This window comes from Peromyscus californicus, unplaced genomic scaffold, assembly GCF_007827085.1.
Source record: "Peromyscus californicus insignis strain IS unplaced genomic scaffold, ASM782708v3 Scaffold_7__1_contigs__length_154581171, whole genome shotgun sequence".
Taxonomy (NCBI): Eukaryota; Metazoa; Chordata; class Mammalia; order Rodentia; family Cricetidae; genus Peromyscus; species Peromyscus californicus.
In genome coordinates, this window is record NW_026294595.1 from 95,588,803 (window position 1) to 95,613,526 (window position 24,724).

The following is a 24,724-nucleotide window of genomic DNA, read 5'->3' on the forward strand; positions in this document are numbered from 1 at the left end:
GGCAAGGTATAGATTTCTAGAAATGGGCTAATTTAATATGTAAGAACTAGATAGCTAGAAGCCTGAGCCATTAGGCCAAACAGTTTAGATAATATGAGTCTGTGTGTTTATTTTATAAGTGGGCTGCAGGACTGCCAGGGCTTGGTGGTAGCTGGAGATTTCCCTCCAGCTCCATAAACCTCTTGCCCCCCTTAGTGTTTTCTCTTAGGCTTACTTTTGCTTCTGTCCACCCTCAGCATGGCAGACTGGGCAGTGTTTGTGAGGTAGTTTGAGATGAACTGGGTCTTCCTCTAGTAATGAGAGTTCACCCTGTCCCTCTTATACAATCCTCCTCATTTGGAAGTTGAAGGGTCCTATGTAATTTAAAATCTGACTCATTTTCCTTGCCCAGTTATCTTGATGTGATTGTAATTTGTTCCTTTGCCTACAATGTAAAAATTCAGGCAGGTCACTTATAGTAACAACAAGAAGGAAAAAAGTCAGATAATTTTTCTACCATCCACAATTTGATCCTAAGAACTTATGACCAAGCTAATAATTTTACATAATTTGCATATGTAAGATTTACACTGAAACACCTGAAGAAACACAGAGCACTTTATGGACATAACTTTTATTAACATGATATCCCTGAGAGGCAGACTTGGTGTAAACATTATTCGCTTTACAGGAAGAGAAACAGAAGCAGTTTAACATACAAGACATTTGGAACCATCTGTTTGCTAATACCCTTAGGCCTTTTCCACAGTACAAAAATAGATTAACACTAGCGATAATAATCCCCATTTTCCTTGACATTGCAACTCACTTCCAAAGCTGTCTCAGATCCTGAAGCCCTGCTTTAGACAGGGTTTTCTTGTACTTTCCTGGTTGCTTAGGCAGCGTAATTGAAATACCATTTTCCCATAATTGTTAATGTTAGTTCTTTGTTTAGAATTCCTTAATACCAGAACCCTAATTAATTGCTCATCCTAATAAATTTTAGAACAGTCTTATATCCTTACAACTACCTCAGATCTTAATCTAGCTGTGGGTATCTAATAAAAGTGAAATGTGAAAGTTAGTTATTCCAGGTCTTGGCCATCTGACCATGGTCATCTTTTCTGACCTCCTCAGAGTATCTCACTAGATGGTAATTTCTGATGTTTATCTCTCAAAGGAGCTGGTCTCCTACAACTCATCTTTCCCTGAGCCAGGCTGCTGCTCTGTCATCAGGAAGCACACACAGCACACAGGGTACACCTCAGGTCTGCCTCTAGCGCTCCCCATCTGCTGAGCGGATTCTCTGCCTCCGTATAGCTGTGTCATACATTCATGAGCTTTTCCTGCGTCAAGCTTTAGTGACCTTAAAAAGGTCTTTTGTCTTTGCTTTGATGTCTTCCCACTTTTCACCCACCTAGCACCAATTTTACAACTAGTTTTGGAAAGTCTATCTCACTATAATTTATCTAGTTACTTTTCTTCCTTTGAATGCTTACTGTTTCCTGAAAAAATACTTTCCAGAGTTCTCTCAGAGCAAGCTATGTTACAACTTATTTCTGGTATAGTAACACTACTTAGCTTCCTAAATTTCTTTAAAACAGTTGCAGCCTGTTGTGGTGATACATACCTTTAATCCTAGCACTTTGAAGACTGAGGCAGTCAGATCTCTGTGAGTTCAAGGCCAGTATAATATCCATATTGAGTTCTAGGTCAGCCAATGCTACGACCCTGTCTTTAAAAAATACTAAATGTTGCAACTATATATTTGTGCTTTCTGTCCATGTATTATCTGTTTTCCAGGACAAGGGTAGGGACTGTTTTACTTGTATTATACAGGGCTTATCATAAGTCTATGAATATATGGGAAATAATTCAATACCACCCAATTTGGAAAACCCATAATTACTTGTATGTTTAAATAGATACTTTTATTTGTATAGTTGAGTGAGTATATGTGTGTGCGCAGATTGGTAGCTCTACCATCTTCCCTGTCATTTAGGGTAAAGTGTATTTTACCTATACATGGGAATATGGCAGTGGTTCTGCTCCTTGCAATCAGTATTGAGCACCCATAGGCTGCTCAATATATATATATATATATATATATATATATATATATATATATATATATATATAAAATGTGTGTGCAGTGTTAGAAAAATAGACGACTCCTATTGGTAGCTTTAACTGCTTTTTCTGCCACCACATCCATCTAGTTTGCTCTTTTGGCTTCTAGTCCACAAGGGGCAGAAGGGGAGGAGAGAAGAGAAAAATCAAACAAGATGCTATAAATGCAGTATAGTCTATTACAGCCCTTATGAAATCTACAAGAAACTAAGAAATCCAGTGTTCATAGAAGGCTTATATTGTTTCCCTGACTCTCTCTCTGTCTCTGGGTGTTACTGAGGATTGAACCCAGGACCTCATGCATACTCGGCAAGTGCTCTACCACTGAGCTATATCCCCAGCCCAGATTCTTGGAAAAAGATAGAACCAAGTTGGACTTTAAACTCTTTTTAAAAGATAAATGAAGAGTATACACAGGTTTAAGTGAGCAAGACGACCCAATTAATGAGTAATCTCACAACTTCTTTGAAAAACTGCTGAGATGGGTTTTCCCACTGAAGTGCACTGAATGACAGGATGAGTGAAGATATACGTAAGATCCACAGGATTTACTACATATCCTCTCAAAGGGAACAGCACAGGCACGAGGGAAGATGTTATTACCATCAGTTCAGACCAAAATCTACTTTTCATCTTCAAACCACTGATATTGGAATCGGCTAGATTTGGGAAGCATAAGGAACAAACAATGGCAAAAGTCCTGAGTGGTGCTTCCTAAGCCAGCGGGCACAGACAGGAGAGGACCTTCCTTGGGCGCTTACTTAGGCATTGACTGTGACAGCAGCTTTTCCCGGGTATGGATCTCTCGGTGTTTGTTAAGGGCAGAGCTCTTACTGAAGCACCTGCCACAATTGCGGCACTCATAGGGTTTCTCTCCTGTGTGGGTTCTGTGATGTGCACGTAAGTCAGAACTCTTACTGAAACTCTTACCACAGTCAGGACACACATAGGGTCTCTCTCCTGTGTGTGTCCTCCTGTGAGCGTTGAAATGAGAACTGTTATTGAAGCTTTTCCCACACTTTTCACACTGGTAAGGCTTTTCTCCTGTGTGGGTTCTCTGGTGAATTATAAGGCTTGAGCTCTGATTGAAGCGTTTTCCACATTCACCACACTGATAAGGTTTTTCTCCTGTGTGGATTCTCCGATGGGTAATGAAATTGGAACTGTCACGGAAACCTTTGCCACAGTCAAGACACTTATACGGTTTTTCTCCAGTGTGGATTCTTCGGTGTCTGATGAGGCGTGCGCTCCGACTGAAGCTTTTTCCACAGTCAGCACATTTATATGGATTCTCTACAAGATGGGATACCTGATACAGGAGATGGGAGTTTGGGCCAAAGCTTTTGCCATATCTGAGATATTTATGGGGTCTGTCTCCCAAGCCTGGTCTCTGATAAGTCAGGACTGTACCTATATTCTTCTCTGGGATTGCTGGTTTTCTTTTGTTCTCTCTTTGAATCTTTTCCTGCTGGCTTGCTGATGAACATCCATTCTTACTAGCTTTATCTTGATTAACATGACGGGGAATTTTCCTTTCAGACCTTGCAAGTAATGTCCTATGCAGCCGTACTTCCTCAGAAATATCTCGTTTAAGATTCTCTTCATTATAAAACCCAGCCTCAAAACCTAATACAAGAACACAATTTGAAAAGTCACTCATCTCTTAATTATATGTACCACAAATTATATGTACAGAGCAAACCTGAGAGAAACAAGGATCATGTTAGATGATGACAGGTAAATGCTCAGTGAGGTCCACATTTTTATTATAAGTTCATTCTATTAAAAAAGGAGCGGGGGGGGGGGGGGGGGGGGGGGGGGGCAAAATGGCTTAGTAGGTAAAGGTACTGGTGGCTCAGCCTGATGACCTGAGTTCAGTTCCTGGAACCCACACAGGGGAACAAGAGAACCAACTCCATGAATTGTCCTCTGACCTCCAAACATGTACCATGGGGTATGTGCTCCTAAATAAATAAATAAAAGTAAAAAAACATGGGAGGTGCTAGAGAGATGGTTCTGAAGTCAAGGGCATGTACTGCTTTTATAGAGGATCTGAGTTCAGTTCCTACCAATATCAGGTGGGCTCATAACTCCAGCTCCAGGAAATCTGATGCCTCTGGCCTCCTTGGGCACCTGTATTCACATGTGCATAGCCCACACATGGACAGACATAATTTTTTAAAGTATTTTAAAGTCTTTTTAAATTGGATATGGTTGTGTACACCTTTAATCCTAGCACTTGGGAGAAAGAGGCAGGCAGATCTCTGAGTTTGAAGCCAGCCTGGTCTATAAAGCAAGTTCCAGGCCAGCCAGGGCTGCATAGTGAGACCCTGTCTCAAAAAATAATAATAAAATAGTAAGGCTCTTGCCCCCAAATTACTATATTAGGATTATTAAAATTCCAGTGTTTTCCTACCTATCACATGCCTTTCACCTGCATAATCTCCACAGGAGCCAGTTAGTCTTTCAACCCTTTCTGAATACACTCAGAGCAGCAAGAAGTCACTAGGTTTTAAAGACGACAATTTCTGTGTTTACAGAAAGACACTTTCCACACTGTCGTTCTGCCACCTCTTGGTCATATTGTGGTCTTATTCATTGCCAGTGATTAAAGGGCTTAGAAGGAAATGCCCAGGAACACTTCCTTGGAAATTTCTATAACCAGAAATAGTTTTGATAAGTCCCCTCTCCCTCACATTCCAATATACATTAGAAAGAACAAAACAAATAAAAACAAACAAAAAACAGGGAAGAAAAAACATGCAGCAGTTTTTAAAGAGAAAAGCTTCACTAGAAATTCTCTCCAAACCCTAAATGTTCCAAAACATTGTAATGTAGCCCAACTAGACAACTTTTTAACATCCTAAAAAGCAAATGCCAGCCTTTCAGCCTAGGCTATGAGAACTGCACTTATTCACGTGTTTCAGGTTAACTCTGGATCCTGAATTCCCTGGAATACTGAGTGTGAGACTGTATTCCCTAGAAGCTTACACTTGTAAGGTGGTCCATAAAGTAAGAGATTTGCTGGACTAACTGAGATTTTTGGGGGCGGGGGGGGGGGGGGGGGGGGTTGAAACAGGGTTTCTCTGTGTAGCTTTGTGCCTTTCCTGGAACTCGCTCTGTAGACCAGGCTGGCTTCGAACTTACAGAGATTCACCTGCCTCTGCCTCCAGAGTGCTGGGATTAAAGGCAGACGCCACCACCGCCAGGCTAACTGAGATCTTAGAATCTTTAATATATGAAAGTGTATTGTGAACCTCCAAAAGGGTTATTTAATATTTCCCAAACTCAGGAGTCAGCTTTTTTTTGTAAAATATTGATGTTCAATGCAACATCAGAATGCTGATCTAAAAGACTTATGGAAGTGGAAACTATTGGATACCTGTTATGTGCCTAGCACTGTGGTGGGGCTTCACTAGTCCTCAGTTACATCAACCTTTTATGTAGTTTTCCTTTCATTTGCAATGTGAATGATTAACCCAGAGCCTGGGGCATGTTCAAGCAAGCACTCTACCACTAAACTATACCCCCAGCCCAAGGTCTTAATGCATAATGCAAATTTAGGGGTTAAGCAACTTGCACTAAATCACTTGGCTAATATTGGAGATTGGCATACACATGACTAAACATGTATGACTCCAAAATTAAAACTCTTCTTCCTACAAGGAGGGAAACCATATTGGAATTTTTTTTCCTTATACAGCAACTAAGATTCAGTCAGTTCCCACAGAAACCTGCAGATAACATTGTATCTGAAGGAGTTGGAGACAGACACATCTCAGTGGAGCTCTTACAGAGAACCTGGATTTGGTTCCCAGCATCTACATTGGGCAGATGGTAATTGCCTGTAACTCCAGTCCCAGTAGATACAACACACTCCTCTGGACACCGCACACGTGCTGCATATACATCCACTCAGGTCCACGTACATACACATAAGATAAAAATACCTTTTTAAAGAAATGTATCTGAAGAAAAGGGTTATCAGGTTTCTACATAGCCCTGTAGTTGACAGACAAGCTAAAACTAGAAGAAAAACGTAAGTGTGATCTATAAAGATAAATTTCATTCTACAGAACAGATGACATGCTACTTGGGAAATGTTCCCAATTCAGATTAGCTGTTGTGCAAACTGACTGGAAACCTAGCAGCATATGAAAGTGATAGCAAATCTACAAAGTTTACAGTCAAGTGAGGCTGTAGTGTGCTGAAGGAAGCCACATTAATAATTTGCAGCTTTTCACTGAGCAACATGTTTTAATAGATAGGAAACACGGGGAAGAAAGGTAAGAACTCAGGAAAGCTGGAAATAGAGGTCAGCTCTCAATCTCATGGTTTTCTCCTAAGTCCCTTTTGCTATTTATACCATAAGAACAGAAAGAATCTTAGCTGGGCAGGGAGGCACACACCTGTAATACCACCACTTAGGAAGTAGAGACAGGAGAATCAATAGTTTTAAGGCCATCCTTGGCTATGCAATGAGGTCAAGGCCAATCTCAGCTACATGAACCCTGTCTCAAAAAGTAAAAATAAAGAACCTTACCACTGGGGCTCTGGAATAAGACTGGGGCACGGGTTGTAACAGCCCCTGGGGGTATCTCAGGATCATCTTCGTCATCTGAATCTTCTTCTGTGTCCTCAGCTTGCTTCTCAGCTTCAGCCTCACTGGTTCCCTGGAGATGGCAAGAAGCTGTTTCTTTTTCCTGGTCATTATTAGGTGGGGCACCAACTCGGGCACTCACCAAAGCATCCATTTCTTCAAAGAAGGGGCAGGTTTCTGGTGCTTGGCCATTCTTGACTTTCCGGTAGCTGGTTTGTAGACTTTTAAATTTGGTCCGACATTGCTCTGGGGTCCTAAGGAAGCCATATTCCCATAATCTCTCAGCAACTGCTCCATACAACTGGCTGTTGCGGTGACAGTTCTGGAGGGCTTTGTAGAACTGAGTCTCACTAAGAATTGCAAGGTAAGTCTTGGTTTCTTCATAGCCCCAGTGTACACCTGCACCAGAAGAGAAATTTTAGCATCACTTAACCCAGAGCTTTAGAGCCTCAACTCTTCAGTCTTCCTGCCTGCTTCAAGGAAAACCACTTAAGCTGGAGACATTAGCTCAGAGTGTACCTTAAGCATGCATGAGGCCTGGGGTTCAGTTTATAAGCAGAGAGGGAGGGATGCCAACTAAGCTCAGGTTCCTAGATTTAAACGGTTCATGCTCCCCAAACTGTAGTGGTATTTACTCCACCCATGACCTTGAGCTATAGGGCCCGAAGGTGGTGGTGCTTTCTGCCATTGTACCCAACCTCTTAAAAGGAAAGGGAAAGTGGTCACATGGGTCCTTTTTTTTTTTAATCCTGGTGTGATCAGACACTAGACGGCCTGGGAATTGAACCCAGGTCCTCAAGATTATCAGTCACTCCTCCTAACTGCGGAGCCACCTCTCTCCTTGATGTTGAAGACTAGATAGTTACAATCTTCTCATTTCTTAGCTAGAACAAATTAAGCACTATAGTTAGAATCTTCAGGATAGGATGGTAATCTTGGTAATTTGCCATTTACTTATGATCTGGACATTTAGCACGTCTTTCTTGTTTGATGTTGTTCTTGTAGGTTTTAGTTCCATTTTTGTTTGTTATTACCCTTTGTTTTCCCTGGACAATACTTGATAATCATTTTTATTGTATATAGTTTGCATTAAGTTTAGAACCTTCTTATTTAGACAAAAAGGGGAAATGTAGTGGTATTTGCTCTACCTTGGGTTATAGGGCTCAGAGGCGGTGCTTCCTGACGTTGCTGTTCATGACCTCTTAGCAAACATATACCTGCATTATAGATGGTTTTGTTTCTGTATCTTTTAGCAATTTCAGAGAACTTTTATTCGTAACATTTAGCCATTTAAAAAAAGCCTTTCCACGTGACGACTGGAACAGTCATTACAAACTGTGATGGTTAATCTTCATTACCAACTGGGCAAGTCTGTGAGGGCGTTTCCAGAAAGGTTTAGCCAAGGAAAGACCTACCTTGAATGTGGGTGACACCTTCCCAGGGGTTGGGGTCCCACACTGAATGAAAAGGTAGAAAGGAGAAAGAACTGAGGCCCCACATGCGTCACTCATTCCGCTTCCTGACTACAGATGCAGCATAGCCAGCCTCTTCCACTCCCGCTGGCACCCTGAGGGCAGCTCTCAACACCATGGCTTCCCCAGCATGAAGCCAAACCAAAGCCTTCCTTACCCAAGTGCCATTGTCTGGTATCTTATCACAGTACCAAGATCAGCTAGTATAGACAGACTAAGTGTGTGGGCAGAGTGCATTTCTCTTCCCTAATTTTTCTGGAATCTTGATCCCAACTAGAAAAATCACTGGTCAGGAAAAAAATACCTAAAATTGCTGTCGGCCACAATGTATCATCCCTAACTGATAAATTTTTTCCACACTTATTTTCTTCCTATAGAATGATTTAATATTTGATAGTCAAAGTGTAAAATCCAATGTAAAGCTTCATGACTTCAGAATCAATATTCAAACTAGTCTGGTTAATTTTGATGAGGTTTTTGTTTTGTTTTATTTTGAATTTACAAGTTTTTTTTAAATAAAATTCATAAAATTTTAATTAAAAAAAAAGAATGACTTAAAACTCCGAAACTGCCTCTTTCAGAGTCATATTGCTACCCAATTACTATCTTGGCCTATCTTCACCTGTTACTCTCTCCGTTAAGCAACCCCAGCAAGAGCAAAGAGCTGAGGGTCTTCCAGTCTGTCCTGTATCTGGGAAGAGGACTGCGGAGGCCAGAAAGAGGAAAGAGCAAGAACACATGCTGCACTGCAGTCCACGTTACTGCTTTAGGAAAGAACGAGCAGGGTGGTTCTAACTGTCCAAAGGAACCAAGGAAGGAGGAAAGGTCCACACAGTCCTCTCCCTTCCCTTATTCTCCACTTACTGGGAGCAGAGGAGAACAGGAAAGAACCAGAAGATGGAGGAAAAGTGGAGAGGCAGGAAAAGAGGAGAACAAAGATAAAAGCATTTTGCTTTAGCCATAATTTATCCACATTTTTAAAAATTCACTGTTTAAAAAGGAATAAAACAGCCAGGTGGTGGTGGCACAACCCTTTAATCCCAGCACTCGGGAGGAAGAGCCAGGCAGATCTCTATGAGTTCCAGGCTAGCCTGGTCTACAGAGCAAGATCCAGGACAGGCTCCAAAACTACACAGAGAAACTCTGTCTCAAAAAACCAAAAAAAAAAAAAAAAAAAGAAAGAAAGAAAACAACAAAGTATCTTTTTTTTTTCAGTGAACCTGCTTTATAAACAGGAAAAGTATTTTAATAAAAAAGAATTACCACTTTGAAGACACTTGGATTATTTGGGTGTATTTCTTTGAAACATCTAAGTCATTGAGATGTAGCTCAATGGTATAGTGTTTGCCTAGCATGTGTGTAAGGCCGCAGGTTCAATTCTCATTATTTGCTCACAGAAGAGAATAAAACATACAGATTTGAGAAGCATCTTTGTTCCCTTAAAGTGGCCAAGCTGGCAGGTGACAATGGCTGGCTCCATGTCCAGTTTCATTGCTCCTCAAACCTAATCCCAACGCCCAAGGAAAGCTTCTTACCGCTTGGGCTTCGGAAGAGGACAGATGCAGGTGGGTTGTCGGGGTCCTGGGGCGTTGCCTCCAGGTCATCACTGTCAGACCCTTCAACCACAGCCTCTTCTCCATCCTCATGCTGCCAGGCCCTCAGCCCTGGCTCCTCAGGCTCCGTGTCAGTGCCTGCCTGGTCAGAATGGCAAATGGCCTCTTCCAGGCCACTGATGGGCAGTGCAATGACCTGGGCACTCATCAGGGCTTCCATCTCTTCGAAGAAAGGGCAGGTATCAAGTGGATGACCACTCTTGACCTTCCTGTAGCTCTTCTGAAGGCCTTTGAACTTGGTCCGGCACTGTTCCAGGGTCCGGAGGAAGCCATACTCACGCAGCTTCTCAGCCACAGCCCCATACACCTGGCTGTTCCTATGGCAGTTTCGGAGAGCTTCATAAAACTCAGTCTGACTGAGAATTGCAAGGAGTGTTCTAGTCTCTCTGTAGCCCCAGTGCACACCCACCACTTTCTCATCATCAAAGCCCCAGTGATCCTGTTCCACCCCGCTGCTTCTCTCTCTCTTGGATGGTAATGGATCAGTATAAACTTGTTTGTCTCCTGTGCTGTTTCCTTTTGGGACATCTTTCTCCTTGGAGCTGAACAGATCTGGGATCCATGGCTCTCCTTGATCCAATCTGGAGACCACATCGGGTGTAGGAAATGGAAATCCTGTTTGCAGGGAAGAAACCAAAGTATCCCAGTTTGGACTGATCATAAAAACAACAACAAAAAACTTTCAAATCAGCCCTGCCTCTTTTGTCAAAGAGATTTTATCTTCTTTGTTCAAAATGGGGTCTCATATAGCCCAGGCTATGTAGTGGAGGAAGACCTTGAACTTCTGATCTTTCTGCCACCACCTAAGTGCTAGGATTACAAGTGTGCAACACCATGCTGAGTTTTATGGAGTGCTGGGGTCAAATGAGGCCTTTCACACACTGCATTGTACCAACTGAGCTATATTCACAGCCTCTATCTAAAGATCATAAAGGAAATGTTTTCAGAAAGTTCAGTGAGTGGCTGAAGAAACCTCAAAGGATGAGAAAGAATTGGATTTCTGTTCTAGAGCAGAACAATTAGAAAAGACGATATTCTACTGTGTGTTTAGAGCAGGTATTCTACTCCAAGTTGCTCCCTAGCCACCACACTGCTTGTGTGCAGGTCGAAGCACTTCTCCATTGGTCACTCCTGTCTCCTGTTTTTCACTTGAGTCCTGAGAATTAGATTCAGTGATCTTAAGAGGTTGGTGGGAGAAGTGGACCTGTCTTCAACTTGTCTCTGCTTCACACTCTGCTGTGGGATGGTCTGTATGGCAAATGTGTTGCTCTGATTGGTCAATAAATAAATCACTGATTGGCCATTGGCTAGGCAGGAAGTATAGGCGGGACAAGGAGGAGAATAAAGCTGGGAAGTGGAAGGCTGAGTCAGAGAGACACTGCCAGCCGTCACGATGACAAACAGCATGTGAAGATGCCGGTAAGCCACGAGCCATGTGGCAAGGTATAGATTTATGGAAATGGATTAATTTAAGCTGTAGGAACAGTTAGCAAGAAGCCTGCCACGGCCATACAGTTTGTAACCAATATAAGTCTCTGTGTTTACTTGGTCGGGTTTGAGCGGCTGTGGGACTGGCAGGTGAGAGAGATTTGTCCTGACTGGGCCAGGCAGGAAAACTCTAGCTACAACACTCCGTCACCAAATTCTAAGTGTTTCCCTCAGCACATCGTCCTCTCCACCTAAGTGCAGACCCTAATCCTCCCAGAGCTGGTACCACGGCAGTCACTGTCCCACTAGCTCCTGAGCTCATGTCTATCCTGCTGAACCTTAACTTTGTGTCCAGCAAGTTCATCCACTCCTGGTCTCTTCAGAACATGGTACACTTTTATCCACCTCCATGCCTCTCTTCCTCCTGTCCACACTCACCCATCCTTTGGGAAGCTCCTTGCCAATGCCCTCAGGAGGTGTTCCCTTCAGCCCCATCTCATGACTACACGGCCAAACCCTTATAGAACAACTAAGCAAGTCTTTAACACTGTTTCCTCACAGTCAAGTTCAGTACATATTCATAATTCACTATTGTGTTCTTAAATGATAGTGTAAGCTCTTTGATAACAGGTACTTTAACAAAACTTTCATTATATGTGCATGATATATGGGGAGGGGTGCACCTGTTATAGTCGTTAGAGGCTGAGGACAACTTCATGGGCTAGCTTCTGCTCAGGTCACTAGGCTTGTGCAGCAAGGACCATTATCAGCTGAGCCAGCTCACTGGCCAACAGGTACCTTTCCTTACTGCAGTGTATGGACCCTTCAGCACATCATGGTAGGTGTTTAAATAAAATAAAATAAAATAAAAATAAACCTGATTAATTCTGCAGGTCCATATGTCGAGGGTGAGATATTTGCGATAGATGACTAAAGACCATTATCAAACTAACCAAGAATGCTATTACTGGTCATCTTGGATGATAAGATCAGAATTCAAAACAACCTCAACAAGTTTTAAATAATAAACACATAATCTAGTTCAAAAGAGCACAAAGAAGAAAAACAAGTTCAAAAAAATCAAGTAGAATTGACTGGGTCCAAAGGCACTGGAGTCCAGGGGTTACCAGGTGCAGGTGAACAAAGATCATATATAATCATATGCTGGACTGCACTGGAAGAAAATTGCAAAGTTCTGAGGTAAAATTCTTACTGTTTTTACATAACAGACCTCACAGAAATAATACAGATATAATTTCATTCCCCACAGTTAATATTTAGAGAACTTGGAGTTCCAATGTAGAGAATAACAAGAACTTAGGTCTAAAGAATGGAGGTAATTGAGGGAAAGGAAAACAACTAGAAGAAAGGTACCTGAGTGTAGAAAAGAATCTACCTAGAAAATAAGCATCTATCACCAAGAAATAAGATTATTCTAATTATAATAAAAACTAGGCAGCTGTTCTCTGGCAGAATTACCAAAAGAAGAAACATAAGAATACTTACTGTACTAGAGGGTTGAACTACCTGTCTTCAGAAGGTCCCAACAGCCACACATTCGACGGTTTCCACTATTTCTGAAATCCCTTTCCCACTCACTACTCCCACCCCTACTTGCCAGCTAGAACAGCTCTATCCTCCCTCATGAAGCTACTCCTCACCGCTCCTTTGGAAAGGTCTCAGAGTCTCCTTTGGGTTCATCTGCTCCTGTAGTCCCAGGGCTGGGCTTCTTGCCCTCTCTTTCTTGGACACACCCCTGGGCTGGGGGTCCACTGACTCCTGAAGAACACTTAATAACGCCTGTGATGATTTCGGGGGTGTCATCTTCTCCGAGTGCATTTCCTGCCCCTTTACAGAGACTGTGACCTAGAAATAACCCCTCATTAATTTTCATAGTCATAACAAGGGGCATTCCCAGGGGAGATTATTTAATGTCCCCAAAGAGACCATCCTTTTAAGGCAAGGACAGAGTGGTAGGGGTGGGGAGATTAGGACAAACAAATGTTTATTCCGTTATCATTAGGTTAGAGTGGCTGGAACTACAGAAAGATCAAAATGGAAACCCAAATACCAGCTTGGGGAAAAAAACGAAACAAAACAAAAAACCTTCCCATTTCTTCTCTATTAAGAAACTGAAGTCAGCCGGACGGTGGCGGCGCACGCCTTTAATCCCAGCACTCGGGAGGCAGAGCCAGGCGGATCTCTGTGAGTTCGAGGCCAGCCTGGACTACCAAGTGAGTTCCAGGACAGGCACCAAAACTACACAGAAAAACCCTGTCTCGAAAAACCAAAAAAAAAAAAAAAAAAAAAAAAAGAAAAAGAAAAGAAACTGAAGTCAGCCAGGCGGTGGTGGCGCACGCCTTTAATCCCAGCACTTGGGAGGCAGAGGTAGGAAGGATCTCTGTGAGTTCGAGGCCAGCCTGGTCTACAGAGAGTTCTAGGACAGCCAGGGCTATACAAAGAAACCCTGTCTCAAACAAACAAAACAACAACAAAGAGAAATTGAAATGAGAGACGTACTGTAATAAGAGTAGGCAGAGGTACACCCAATTGGCATCTCCAGACAAGCTCTCCTGAAATATAACCCTTCCAGAAGGGAAGTGTAAAAGTCACCAAACCTCTTTCTGCCTGGCTGATCTTAAACTGCCCCTCCCCAGCCTCACACTTCGGAATTCCCCCTCCTTCTCACCGAATGTCCAGGTCGCCCAGGCTCTCTTTCTAAGTCTTCCACCAAAGTCACTGCCTCCTCTCCATTTTCTGGACATTGCTTTTGTACCCAGTTCTGGATCTCCCCAGGCAGCACCGTCAGGAACTGCTCTAGCACCAACAATTCCACAATCTGCTCCTTGGTGCGCACCTCCGGCCTTAACCACCGACAGCAAAGTTCCCATAGTTGGCTGAAAGCCTCCCGTGGTCCAGCCACCTCCTGGTAATGGAATCTCCTGAAGCGTTGTCGTAGGCATTCAGAGTTGGTGCCATTTCCCCTCAGAGTGGGTTTGGCCATCCTTCACAGCAGAAAGTAGTTTCCCAGTCGGGCGTGGTGGCGCACGCCTTTAATCCCAGCACTCAGGAGGCAAAGGCAGGAGAGTCTCTGAGGCCAGCCTGATCTGCAAAGCAAGTTCCAGGACAGCCAGGGCTACATAGAGAAACCCTGTCTCGAAAAACAAAACAAAAAAGCAGTTTCTCTTCTCTTAGTATCTGAGTTCCGGTCTTAGGCTTAGTTCACTCTCTCCCCATGCCCAGGAGAAACACCTGCAGATGAGTGTCTCTGTGTAAAAAGGAGTTTCTTCCTAGAGTAACGGCAATATCACAGGAATATCTTCACATGTTTCAAGTCTTGCCAGAGCCGGCCAGACTTTCCATATCCTCCAAGTGGTCTTCAGAGGTAGTGCCATTTCAGGACAGCAAATCAACGAGGAAGGAGAAAATGACCTTTCAAAAGCTGCATTTCTGGGTGGCGACTACAGCACTCCCGGGAAGTTGCAGAGAACAGAAAATCCCGTCTGCTTCGTTCTCACTTCATCTAAATCTGATCGCGTCTAGCGCCCTAGATCAAAGCTGGAGAGTGAACTCGAGCCGCATGGGACTCGGGACGCACTGTAAAGGTAAGTCAACATTCGGCTGAAGACAAAAGCCTCTGTCCAGCGGGTGGCGGCTAATCTTCCCGGAACCTCCGCGGCCCTCCGGAAAGCGCCCGCTGTCCGCCCCGCCCCGCCCCGCCCCGCCCCGCGAACGCCAAACCACGAATTTCCAGCCCGAACCCAAGTCAAGTGCTGAATGTTGGGTCTCTTGTTCACTCCTCCCAGACGAAGGAAGAGCTCAGCCAGAGTTCGGGAGCGACAGCTGGGAAAGCTGACTTGGGCTTCTACACTGAAGTGGGCTTGGGGGAGAGCCACGGGAGTTGGCGAAGCGAGGCAGCCCGAGAGGAGGCAGTAGTGCCTCTCCTGAGAACGAAGCCTGCCGGCCAGGGCTGCGAGCTCGTGGGCTGCGAGCGCTGCTCCACGGCGGCGGCTGCCAAGTTCCGGCCTCTTTGTCTTCTCCCGCTCCGGCCGGGACACTCTGGGAGACGCCGGGCAGTCGGTCAAAATGCCACAGACCCTGCCAAGGCGTCCCGAGGACTCCCTCCGGCCCACCCCTGCCTGGCCGCGTCTCTCTCAAGCTGCCTGTCAACTCATCCCTGTCCCTGGGCCAGCCTCAACCACTCCGGTCCGGCTAAGACCAGTCTCGCTCGCCAGCAGCCCCCGTCCGGCTCTCAAGCCGGAAGTCCGAGCGGGCCACTCAGGGCACCCAAGGCGCATGCGCGATGGCACCTCCGGCGCCTCCTCGGCGCGCCGTGGCGGGAGCGAGCGGGTGGGCGCCTCCGAGCCGCGCGCACTTCCGGCACGCGGCGCGCGGCCCCGTGACGGCTCCCCGCGCCGTGGTCTGCGGGGTTTCTGGACGAGCGTCTCGGTTGGGTGTGAGTGGGCGCCCGCAGAGGCGCCGAAAGAGAAGGTGGGGAATCTCGGGACTCCCAGGCCGCCCCAGAAATGATTCACGAGCTGCTCTTGGCGCTGAGTGGGTACCCAGGGTCCATTTTCACCTGGAACAAGCGGAGTGGCCTGCAGGTACCGAGGGGGGGTCAGAGGCTGGGACGCTGGTGCAGCTGAGCCGCAGCGGAGGGGCGGGACCCGGGGGGGGGGGACCCCGGCTGACTGCGCCCGCGAGCCGTGGCAAACCGGGGGCCGGGCCGACATAGCTCTGCCTTCGGCGGCGGGGAACCCTGCTCTGCGGTCCCCGATTCCTGGCTAGGGAACCACTAGAGTGGATAGAACTCAATCCTTCTCTTTACTGCATACAAATTTACTGTTAAACTGAATTCCTAAGTGTGTATCTGGAATTAGGTGATAGTTTATTAAAAAGGGAGTAGGGTACCCCGGTATATTCACGCTTGCATTGTTTCCAGCAGAGTTTTGAAAATAGTGCAAATATATCCACAGAGTTCACGACACTATAAACACTCAGTAAATTGTGTTGGATGAAAAAATGGGTTTGTAACCATATGGCGTTTCCCTCCTTTGGAAATTTCTGTACCAGGTGAAGAACTTGAAAGAGCTTTTACACTTAGAAAGCGTAAAAGGAGTGTGTTGGTTAGTTCGTTCTTTCTCTTCTCTCTTCCTTCTCTCTTTTCTCTTCCTTCCTTTCCAACTTGACACAAGCTAGAGTTATCTGAGAAGAGGGGAACTGAATTGAAAAAATGCCCCTCATGTTGGCCCGTGGGCAGGCCTGTGCTGCATTTTCTTGATTCATGATGGTTGTAGAAGGGCCCAGTGCACTGGGGGCTGTGGGAGTCCCTCAGCAGGTGGTGTCGGGATGTATAAGAAAGCCGGCTGTACCTGCCAGGTGGAGCAAGCCAGTAAACAGCATTCCTGCATGGTCTCTGCTTCAGTCTCTGCTCCGATTTCCCTTTGAGAAGGACTGTAAGCTGAAATGATAAACACTTTTCTCTTTTGTCACAGCAATAGAAATCTAACTAGGACAGAGTGACTGTGAATATTAGTGCAGTGTGCATTATTTCATCGAATCGTCACAACAATCTAGTTCAGAAAGTTAATTCCCGGGGTCACATAGCTATTAATATAGTTTAGTCTTGAACAGAGGTCTTTCTGGCTCCACTATCAGAACTGTTAGCATAGTCTGCTTCCAATAGTGATGCCTGGTGCTCTCAATAACCTAGTAACTTGCTTGTCGCAGCTTCTGAATGCACAGAACTGAAGTTTGGAGAACTTTATACTGACTAGTTGTGGCAGTCCTAGGAAATAAGATCTGCTCACAGTGTGGTGTCTGTTTATAGCAGGACTGGCCTTGGAGGATCAGGAAGGACCTTTCTTCATCCATAAAACATATAAATTGAACAGATTTTTCTTATTCCTTATGGATGTGAATTTGGGATTTAGAAGTGTGAGCTTTTAAAATTTTGTATGTATATCTTTGAAAACTGACACATGGCCAGTCGTGGAGGGGGGAAATGTTCAGAATTTGTAGGTGCTTGACTGACATTTGAAATAAAAGCAAGTGACACCCAGGGTGTGGCAAAGATAGCTGGGAAGGCCGCAGGGAGAGCCACAGGTAGTTCATCTTCCCCTTGGTTATAAAAGGTTTGAAGCAGACTTTTTCATCTTTGCATTCCCGAGGCCTCAGCTCTAAAGTGATTTCTTTGAAGAGTTTTGTGTTCACGCCTTTCAGTACTCTTCTCTTGTGCCTTTATTTGTTATCACAGCAGTTTGTTTCCTTTCTCAGACTTTGCACAATGAGTTCACCGCTTGTTGTTACTGTCACACTGCTGCTTCTGCAGAGATTTTTCACTTACCCAGAAGAGAGCGCTTCGCAGTGTCTGCAACATAGTAGATGTTCATATATTTGTGGAAAAAGACAAAAACAGCAAATACTATATGCTTTCCAGAGGACAGTATTCTCACATTTGATTAAAAAGAACTGTTGGGACTACCCAAGGTTTAAGAAAGTCATTTAACTGTTATATTGACTATATGCCTGCATGGAGCTAGATATAAACATGAGGATATTGGGTTTTGTTTTTGTTTTTGTTTGTTTGTTTGTTTTTTGAGACAGGGTTTCTCTGTGTAGCTTTGCGCCTTTCCTGGAACTCGCTTTGTAGACCAGGCTAGCCTCGAACTCACAGAGATCCGCCTGCCTCTGCCTCCCTGAGTGCTGGAATTAAAGGCGTGTGCCACCACCACCCAGCGAGGATATTGTTTTTACACAGCTGTAAAAACCAACATACAGCTCAATGCTCAAGCATTCCTGGAATATACATGAGGCCTTGGGTTTGACCTTCAGCCCCAGAAAATAACAAAATAAATGTAAACAAAACTACCATGTCAATAGATTCAAATAAACATTTTAATGCAGGTTTGTTTTTAAATTTAATGATTGTGGATATTTTATCTGCATGTATGTCTGTGTACCACATGCATGTCTGGTGCCTGTGGAGGCCAGAAGAGGGCATTGGATCTCCAAGAACTGGAGTTACAGAGGGTTGTATACCACCATGTGGGTGCTGGCAGTCAAACCAGGGTCCTCTGGAAGAGCAGCACATGCTTTAAATGCTGAGCCATCTTTCCTGCCCCATACTGCAGGATTTTTCATCTTTTTGTACTGTACACAATTTAAATGAGATATTCTTTGTTGTGTGTGTAGGGTGAGTATGTAAGGCATAATGTTAAATAGCATTTGTAGTGTCTCCTCCTAGATTACAGTATCACCCCTTCAATTGTGGCAAGCAAAAGTAGTTTTAGACATTGCCAAATACCCTCTGGAAATAAAATTGCGCCCTGATTGAGAAACCCAGATGTAACATGATAGTGTTTTGTTGAAACTAAATTAACAACATTGAGTTTAATAGAGGAATTCAGAGCCAGGCATGATGACTTCTGCCTATAATCCCAGCCTTTGAGAAGCTGAGGCAGGATGATTGCTTTGCTGTGATTTAAGGCCAGCCTGGGCTGCAGTGTGTGACATTTCATATTCTCTCTTAGAGAGAGAAAAGGGGGGGGGAGGGAGACAGAGGGCAGAGAAGAGCAGAAGAGAAAAAAAAGACCTTACAAATTTGGCTCTGTGTTACATTAAGTGGTATCAGTAACTTCAAATTTCAGGGTATTTAAACGTAAACTGGAATTTTCTTTTTTAAAGATTTATTTATTTATTATGTATACAGTGTTATGCCTACATGTATGCCTGCACTCCAGAAGAGGGCACCAGATCCCATTATAGATGGTTGTGAGCCAACATGTGGTTGCTGGGAATTGAACTCATGAGCTCTAGAAGAGCTTTGAGCCATCTCTCCAGCCCTGGAATTTTTTTTTCAAACTAGTGTATGTATGTATGATATGTGAGCATGAGCATACATGTCACAGAGTCTATGTAGAGGTCAACTCTGTAGAGTCAGTTCTTTCCTTCTACCTTTATGTGGGTTGCAGGCATTGAACTCAGGTCTTCAGGTTTGTATAGCAAATGCCTGACCCTCTGAGCAATGTCACTGGCCCTAAACCTAGAACTTTTCTAAAACTCTGCCAGCAAGAAGTATTCAGAGATACCACCTGATAACTATGTAGAAATGTCTTGTTAGTAGTAAAAGGCGCATATATGTATTAAGTACTTGCTGTGTGATTAACACATGTGCTTTGTATGATCTAATTATCACAGTTATCTCCACTTTTTACATATAAAAACTAAGACATTGCCTAAGCTTTCAAGCAAGATATAATTTGAGAATACAAGCCAAGGGAGTCTCTGTCTCTTCTCTCTCTCTCTTTCTCTCTCTCTCTCTCTCTCTCTCTCTCTCTCTCTCTCTCTCTCTCTCTCTCTGTGTGTGTGTGTGTGTGTGTGTGTGTGTGTGTGTGTGTGTGTGTGTGTACGTATCCCTGTGTGTACGTAGGTCAGAGGACAACTTGCAGGAATATCCTTCTGTGTGAATCATGGAACTCAAACTCAGGCTGTCAGGTGGCAAGCACCTTTACACATTGAGCCATTTTCCAGCCCTTATCATGTGAATTCTTTACTATAGGTTACCTGTTTTAAGAACAAGCAGTTACATCTGGATAAGGAACACAACCTCATAGTGGTGTAACCATATCGTTACCAGAATTACCAGCCTGGTAACAAGGGAAGTTAAAGCTAAGTACAACCATGACAATGTAAGGAAAGGAAATGGAAGAAAGAATGTAAAGCATTTAAGCCCCAGAGAACCTGGGCTGGTGACTAGCAGGCATCAGCTTCCTTTATGACTGTCCCTCTTCTTCCAGGTTTCCCAGGATTTCCCGTTTCTTCACCCCAGTGAGACTAGTGTCCTGAATCGACTCTGCAGGCTTGGCACAGACTACATTCGATTCACTGAGTTCATTGAGCAGTACACAGGCCATGTGCAGCAACAGGTGGGATGCCGTTCTCTGGCTATGTGCTTCTACAGGGCACAAGTATTCTCGGCTCTCAGTGAATTCACTCATAAAGTAAGTTAGGAATTTCTGGAATACTCTTGAATTTATGAGTCACTGGAAATGCTCAAGGGAAGGCGAGATCTCTCTGCTTTTTCATGGGTAAGAAAACAAAAATTCTGTCCTCTATTCATGTGTTTACATGACATGAGAATTCCCACTCCTCAAGTTCTAAAGGAAGTCCTAAAAGTACCTTTTTAAAAAAGTAAAATAACAGCAAACCAAAGCCCTTTCTTTTAATTTTGTGATAGATGAAGACTCATTCCAGTTTTCTGTAATGCTGTAAGATCAGAACAAAATTGGCTAGTTGTAAAGCAGTCTGTCCATGTCCATGCTATGAACATCCCTCTTGAGGAACTTCAGGATCCTTCTGGTATTCTGTGTAGCATCTTCTGACTGGCTACACTGTGATTTCTAACTCCTGAACCCAAGCTTCCTTAGCATATCCGATGCTGAATTCTGTACTCCTGCCTACCACTCTTAGTCTGCTTACCCAGATCCCTGCCTAGCCAGAGGGGTTAAGCATCCACCATAGCCTCCAGCTAACTGTTAACCATTAATTCCTCATATAAAACTATATGAGGAGTTTTATATGAAACTGACCAGATTCACTAGGCCCCTCCCTCCAAAGAATAAATAATAAAGACTGAGAGTCACTTTCAGACAAGCCCAGCTGCCTGGAAAGCAGCAGGGACCAGCCAAGCAACTTGAAGAGTTCCTGAAAGACAAGTCATATTTTACATAATCCCTCAGTAAGAGTCTCACAACCCCCAGATTGGCACTCAGACTCACTGTTTACTTTGGTTTTGTTGTTGTTGTTATTGTTGGGGTTTTTGTTTGTTTGTTTGATTTTAAAGATTTACTTTTAGCCAGTGGTGGTGGCACATGCCTTTAATCCCAGCACTTGGGAGGCAGAGGCAGGTGGATCTCTGAGTTCCAGGCCAGCCTGGTCCAGAGCAAGTTTCAGAACAGCCAGGGCTACACAGAGAAATCCTGTCTCAAAAAAAGAAAGATTTATTTCATGTGTATGAGTTCTGCTTGCTGCACATATGTGCACCATGTGTGTGCCTTGTACCTGCCCAGGCCAGGAGGTATTGGATAACCTGGGAATAGGAATTAGAGGTGGTTATGAGCTACCATGGGAGAAAGCATCTTAAGACAGAAATTCAACAACTCAGGATAGCTTCAGGAAGTCCCTGAAACCAAACTTACTAGGCCCCTTCCTCCAAAGCAGCCAGAAAGAAGCAGAAAACATATGGGCTGCCTAGAAGAGGTTAGGACCAACTGAGCTACCTGGACAGGACACTCCAACCTATTGAGCTGCCTGGACACTGTGTATTGTGCTCCAGGTTCTCAGCTTTCTGTCACCCATGGTAGTGTGGGGTTTAGTGATGCAGCTGTCTTTGACATTTCTGCTCCTATAAGTAATCTCTCACTCATATTTCTGTAAATAACCCCATGAAACTGAGTGGTTCACCAAATCAGACTTCGTTGGTATCTGTACTTTGGTCTGTCATGGGCTCCCTATCGTGGGTGAATAGACAGGAGTGTGTGTGTGTGTGTGTGTGTGTGTGTGTGTGTGTGTGTGTGTGTGTATCTGTGTGTTGCATCTCCTCAGGAAAAGTCTTGTCACAACAGATGCTGGGAACCTACAGTAAAAACCTTTCCCTTAACAATACAATGGACCGAGCGGTGGTGGCATACACCTTTAATCCCAGCACTTGGGAGGCAGAGCCAGGTGGATCTTTGTGAGTTCAGGCCAGCCTGGACTACAGAGTGAGTTGCAGGACAGCCAGGACTGTTTCACAGAGAAACCCTGTCTCAGAAAAAAAACAAAACAAAACAAAAACAATACAATGGAACGGTCATGTCAGCATTTCTTACTGCACCCTCCTCGAATACATGTTATCTTCAGTTCTTTTTTCATTTCCTCTTGCTGAAACAATGCTTTGCTACAGAATTATTTAAGTACTACTAATAAATGACAGTGTCTTCCTCAGGTTCGGGTTCTGAGCTGAGAAGTTGACTTCTCTTTGCTTGTTTGCAGGATCACCATCCACCCCAGCAGGGCCAAGGTGGGCTACATGGGATCTACCTGAGGGCCTTCTGCACAGGGCTGGATTCAGTTTTACAGCCTTATCGCCAAGCACTGCTTGACCTGGAACAAGAGGTGAGAAGGAGGTAATATAGAAAATTATCTCTGGGGGATTGCAGAGTAGAGCATGTTCTTGCTTCTGAAGTTGCCTTTGATAAGGTCAGGTAGTTAAGAGTGAACTATATGCCTGAAGGGTGCAGTATTCAAAGTGGCTCCAGAGTGGATTTGTAAGAGCCCTGGTTTGGGTTTATTATCTAAAAAGTAAATCTATAATCTATTAGTTCTGCAGAGCTTAAAATGAACACTGAGCTCATTGTCACACTGTCTCCTAATTTATATAGAGCAAATTAATTCAAGTTATTTTGTGTGGAATTCTGATGACTATGTTTTTATTACAGTTCCTGGCTGACCCACATCTCTCCATATCACATGTCAATTACTCCTTAGATCAGGTAAGCATTGGATTGCTAAAATGCTTTGGAGTCTGTTGCTGTTCTAATTTGTGGCACTATAAATATATTTTACATGATTTATTGCTAGATGAGAACTGCTTTAAGAGTGTGGTATATGTGGCATCTGCCTGTCATCCCAGTGCTCAGGAGGAAGGGGCTAGCCTGGTGTATAAGCTTTCTTTAGTGAGTTCTGGACCAGCTAAAAAAAAAAAACAAACAAAAAAATAGTTCCACATTTAATTAGTTCTTAATGTAATGTGAATATTCTCCCTTTGACATGCATATTGGCAGTGACACCAGACTCAAAAGTAGAAATTGCTTCTGTTCCTATCTGCAGCCAGTCCTGATGTCAGGTTGCCTTAGGGTACTGGACCTTGATATTGCCGTTTTATCTTGGAAACAGAAGTGTTTCTTGAGTTAATCTTTTTTTTTTTTCATCCTGTATTTGATTCATACATACCCTTAATTTTCTCTACTTTGCAGTTCCAGCTCCTTTTTCCCTCTGTGGTGGTTGTAGTGGAGCAAATTAAAGGCCAAAAGGTGAGAACTTTCTATTCTGGTAAGCATCAAAAAAAACCTAATAATGCTGTTTTATAGTCTTTATCTGGAAGATACTTGCTTTTAATAGTTTTTATTTATTCATTCAGCATTATCCCTTTGCTTATCATAGAAAATGTCAGAATGCAAAAATAAGACAATATTCTTTCTTTAAACACCTTGTGATTAAGAAAGCAGAGTAGTTAGGCAGTGGTGGCTCACGCCTTTAATCCCAGCACTCGGGAGGCAGAGCCAGGCGGATCTCTGTGAGTTCGAGGCCAGCCTGGTCTACAAAGCGAGTTCCAGGAAAGGTACAAAGCTACACAGAGAAACCCTGTCTCGAAAAACAAAAAAAAAAAAGGAAGCAGAGTAGCCAGGTGATGGTTGGTGACACACGCCTTAATCCCAGCACTTGGGCCGCAAAGGCAGGTAGATCTCTGAGTTTGAGACCAGCCTGGTCTACATAGTGTGTTCCAGGATAGAACAAAGAGAAACTTTCTTAAAAAACAACAACAAAAAAGTCGACTAAGTGGGTCTACCTAAGAATGTTGCTGAGGTCAGAGAAAAGGGTGTTTGGAGGTGAGAGCTGGCTGCACTAAGGGTTTGGAACCACTGGCTTTGGATATAGACAGGAAGCTTATTTCTTAAAAAAGAAAGAAGGTTTCCTGAGAGTTAAGAATTACTGAATGTAAGATATTGGGGTGAAAACCGAGAGATCAGATGAATAGGACAAGCCACAGCCAACCTCACCTTATCGGCTCCTCAGCCTCCAAAGAGACCTACTTTCTGTATACCCATGTCTATATGCCTTTCTGTCCCCTGCCATCTCTCTCTGCCCAGCTCTATCATATCCTGTCTATCTGTATAGACTTCCAGACCTTTATGGTTAACTAGTGTTGGAATTAAAGGCGTGTGCCACGATGCCTGGCTCTGTTCCCAGTGTGGACTTGAACTCACAGAGATCCAGATGGATCTTTGCCTCTCCAATGCTAGGATTAAGGTGTGTGCTACCATTGTCTGACTTCTGTTTACTGTAGTGGCTGGCTTTTTCCTCTGATCCTCAGATAAGCGTTATTGGGGTACACAGATAAAATATCACTACAACTGGGCAAAACCCAGCTTGTTGTATTCATTTCATCACACATTGAACAGTTAAAGAGTCCCCCATGTCAGAAGATTGTCTTTTCTATGAAGAAAAAATGCTTAGAGATTCTACACTATAGAAATTATTTTCTTCTGTTTACCCATTATTGGACTAAGTAGACAAATGAATTAAGCATGCTCAGCTCAGTTTTCCATGGTTTTTGGCTGTTGTATCTGTGCCTTAGGTTATTTGGTGAGTGTAGTTAGCCAGTTGACTTACCTTGTAGTTGCCTTACTTTTTCAATGAGTACAGAAAATTAAAGCTCTGCTACATTGATTCTCTGCTGC

General features: G+C 43.8%; 2 protein-coding genes across 9 annotated transcripts in view; one reads left to right on the plus strand and one right to left on the minus strand.

Moving 5' to 3' along the window:
• Positions 1-597: 597 nt before the first annotated feature.
• On the minus strand, positions 598-14,904 carry Zscan29 (zinc finger and SCAN domain containing 29). 4 transcript variants are annotated; one of them, XM_052723210.1, is made up of 5 exons: positions 13,912-14,902; positions 12,884-13,088; positions 9,717-10,409; positions 6,653-7,108; positions 598-3,735 (listed from the first exon to the last, which is right to left on the minus strand). In XM_052723210.1, exons 1-5 carry the CDS (start codon positions 14,224-14,226, stop codon positions 2,867-2,869), a joined length of 2,538 nt encoding a protein of 845 aa, XP_052579170.1. In that variant the 5' UTR covers positions 14,227-14,902; the 3' UTR covers positions 598-2,866. The 4 variants fall into 4 exon arrangements, with proteins under 4 accessions (XP_052579170.1, XP_052579173.1, XP_052579171.1 ...); XM_052723211.1 differs by having other exon boundaries at positions 3,394-3,735; positions 6,852-7,108; positions 13,912-14,904; XM_052723213.1 differs by lacking the exon at positions 12,884-13,088 and having other exon boundaries at positions 13,912-14,112.
• A 717-nt stretch (positions 14,905-15,621) lies between these two features.
• Positions 15,622-24,724, plus strand: part of Tubgcp4 (tubulin gamma complex associated protein 4) — a 40,637-nt gene continuing 31,534 nt past the window's right edge. For 2 of the 5 annotated variants that reach the window (XM_052723215.1, XM_052723216.1), the window contains exons 1-5: positions 15,624-15,826; positions 20,021-20,149; positions 22,257-22,379; positions 22,703-22,756; positions 23,240-23,296. In XM_052723215.1, coding sequence (XP_052579175.1) covers positions 15,749-15,826; positions 20,021-20,149; positions 22,257-22,379; positions 22,703-22,756; positions 23,240-23,296 — 441 coding nt within the window. In that variant the 5' untranslated portion in view covers positions 15,624-15,748. The other 3 variants (XM_052723218.1, XM_052723217.1, XM_052723219.1) reach the window with 3 other exon arrangements.

Coding starts and splice junctions, on each gene's coding strand:
- Zscan29 (XM_052723210.1), bottom strand. CDS start 14,226: ATGGCCAAACCCACTCTGAGGGGAAATGGCACCAACTCTGAATGCCTA. Junction 13,089..13,911: donor CTGGGCGACCTGGACATTCG/GTGAGAAGGAGG, acceptor GGTTATTTCTAG/GTCACAGTCTCTGTAAAGGG. Junction 7,109..9,716: donor CCTCTTCCGAAGCCCAAGCG/GTAAGAAGCTTT, acceptor CTTCTGGTGCAG/GTGTACACTGGGGCTATGAA.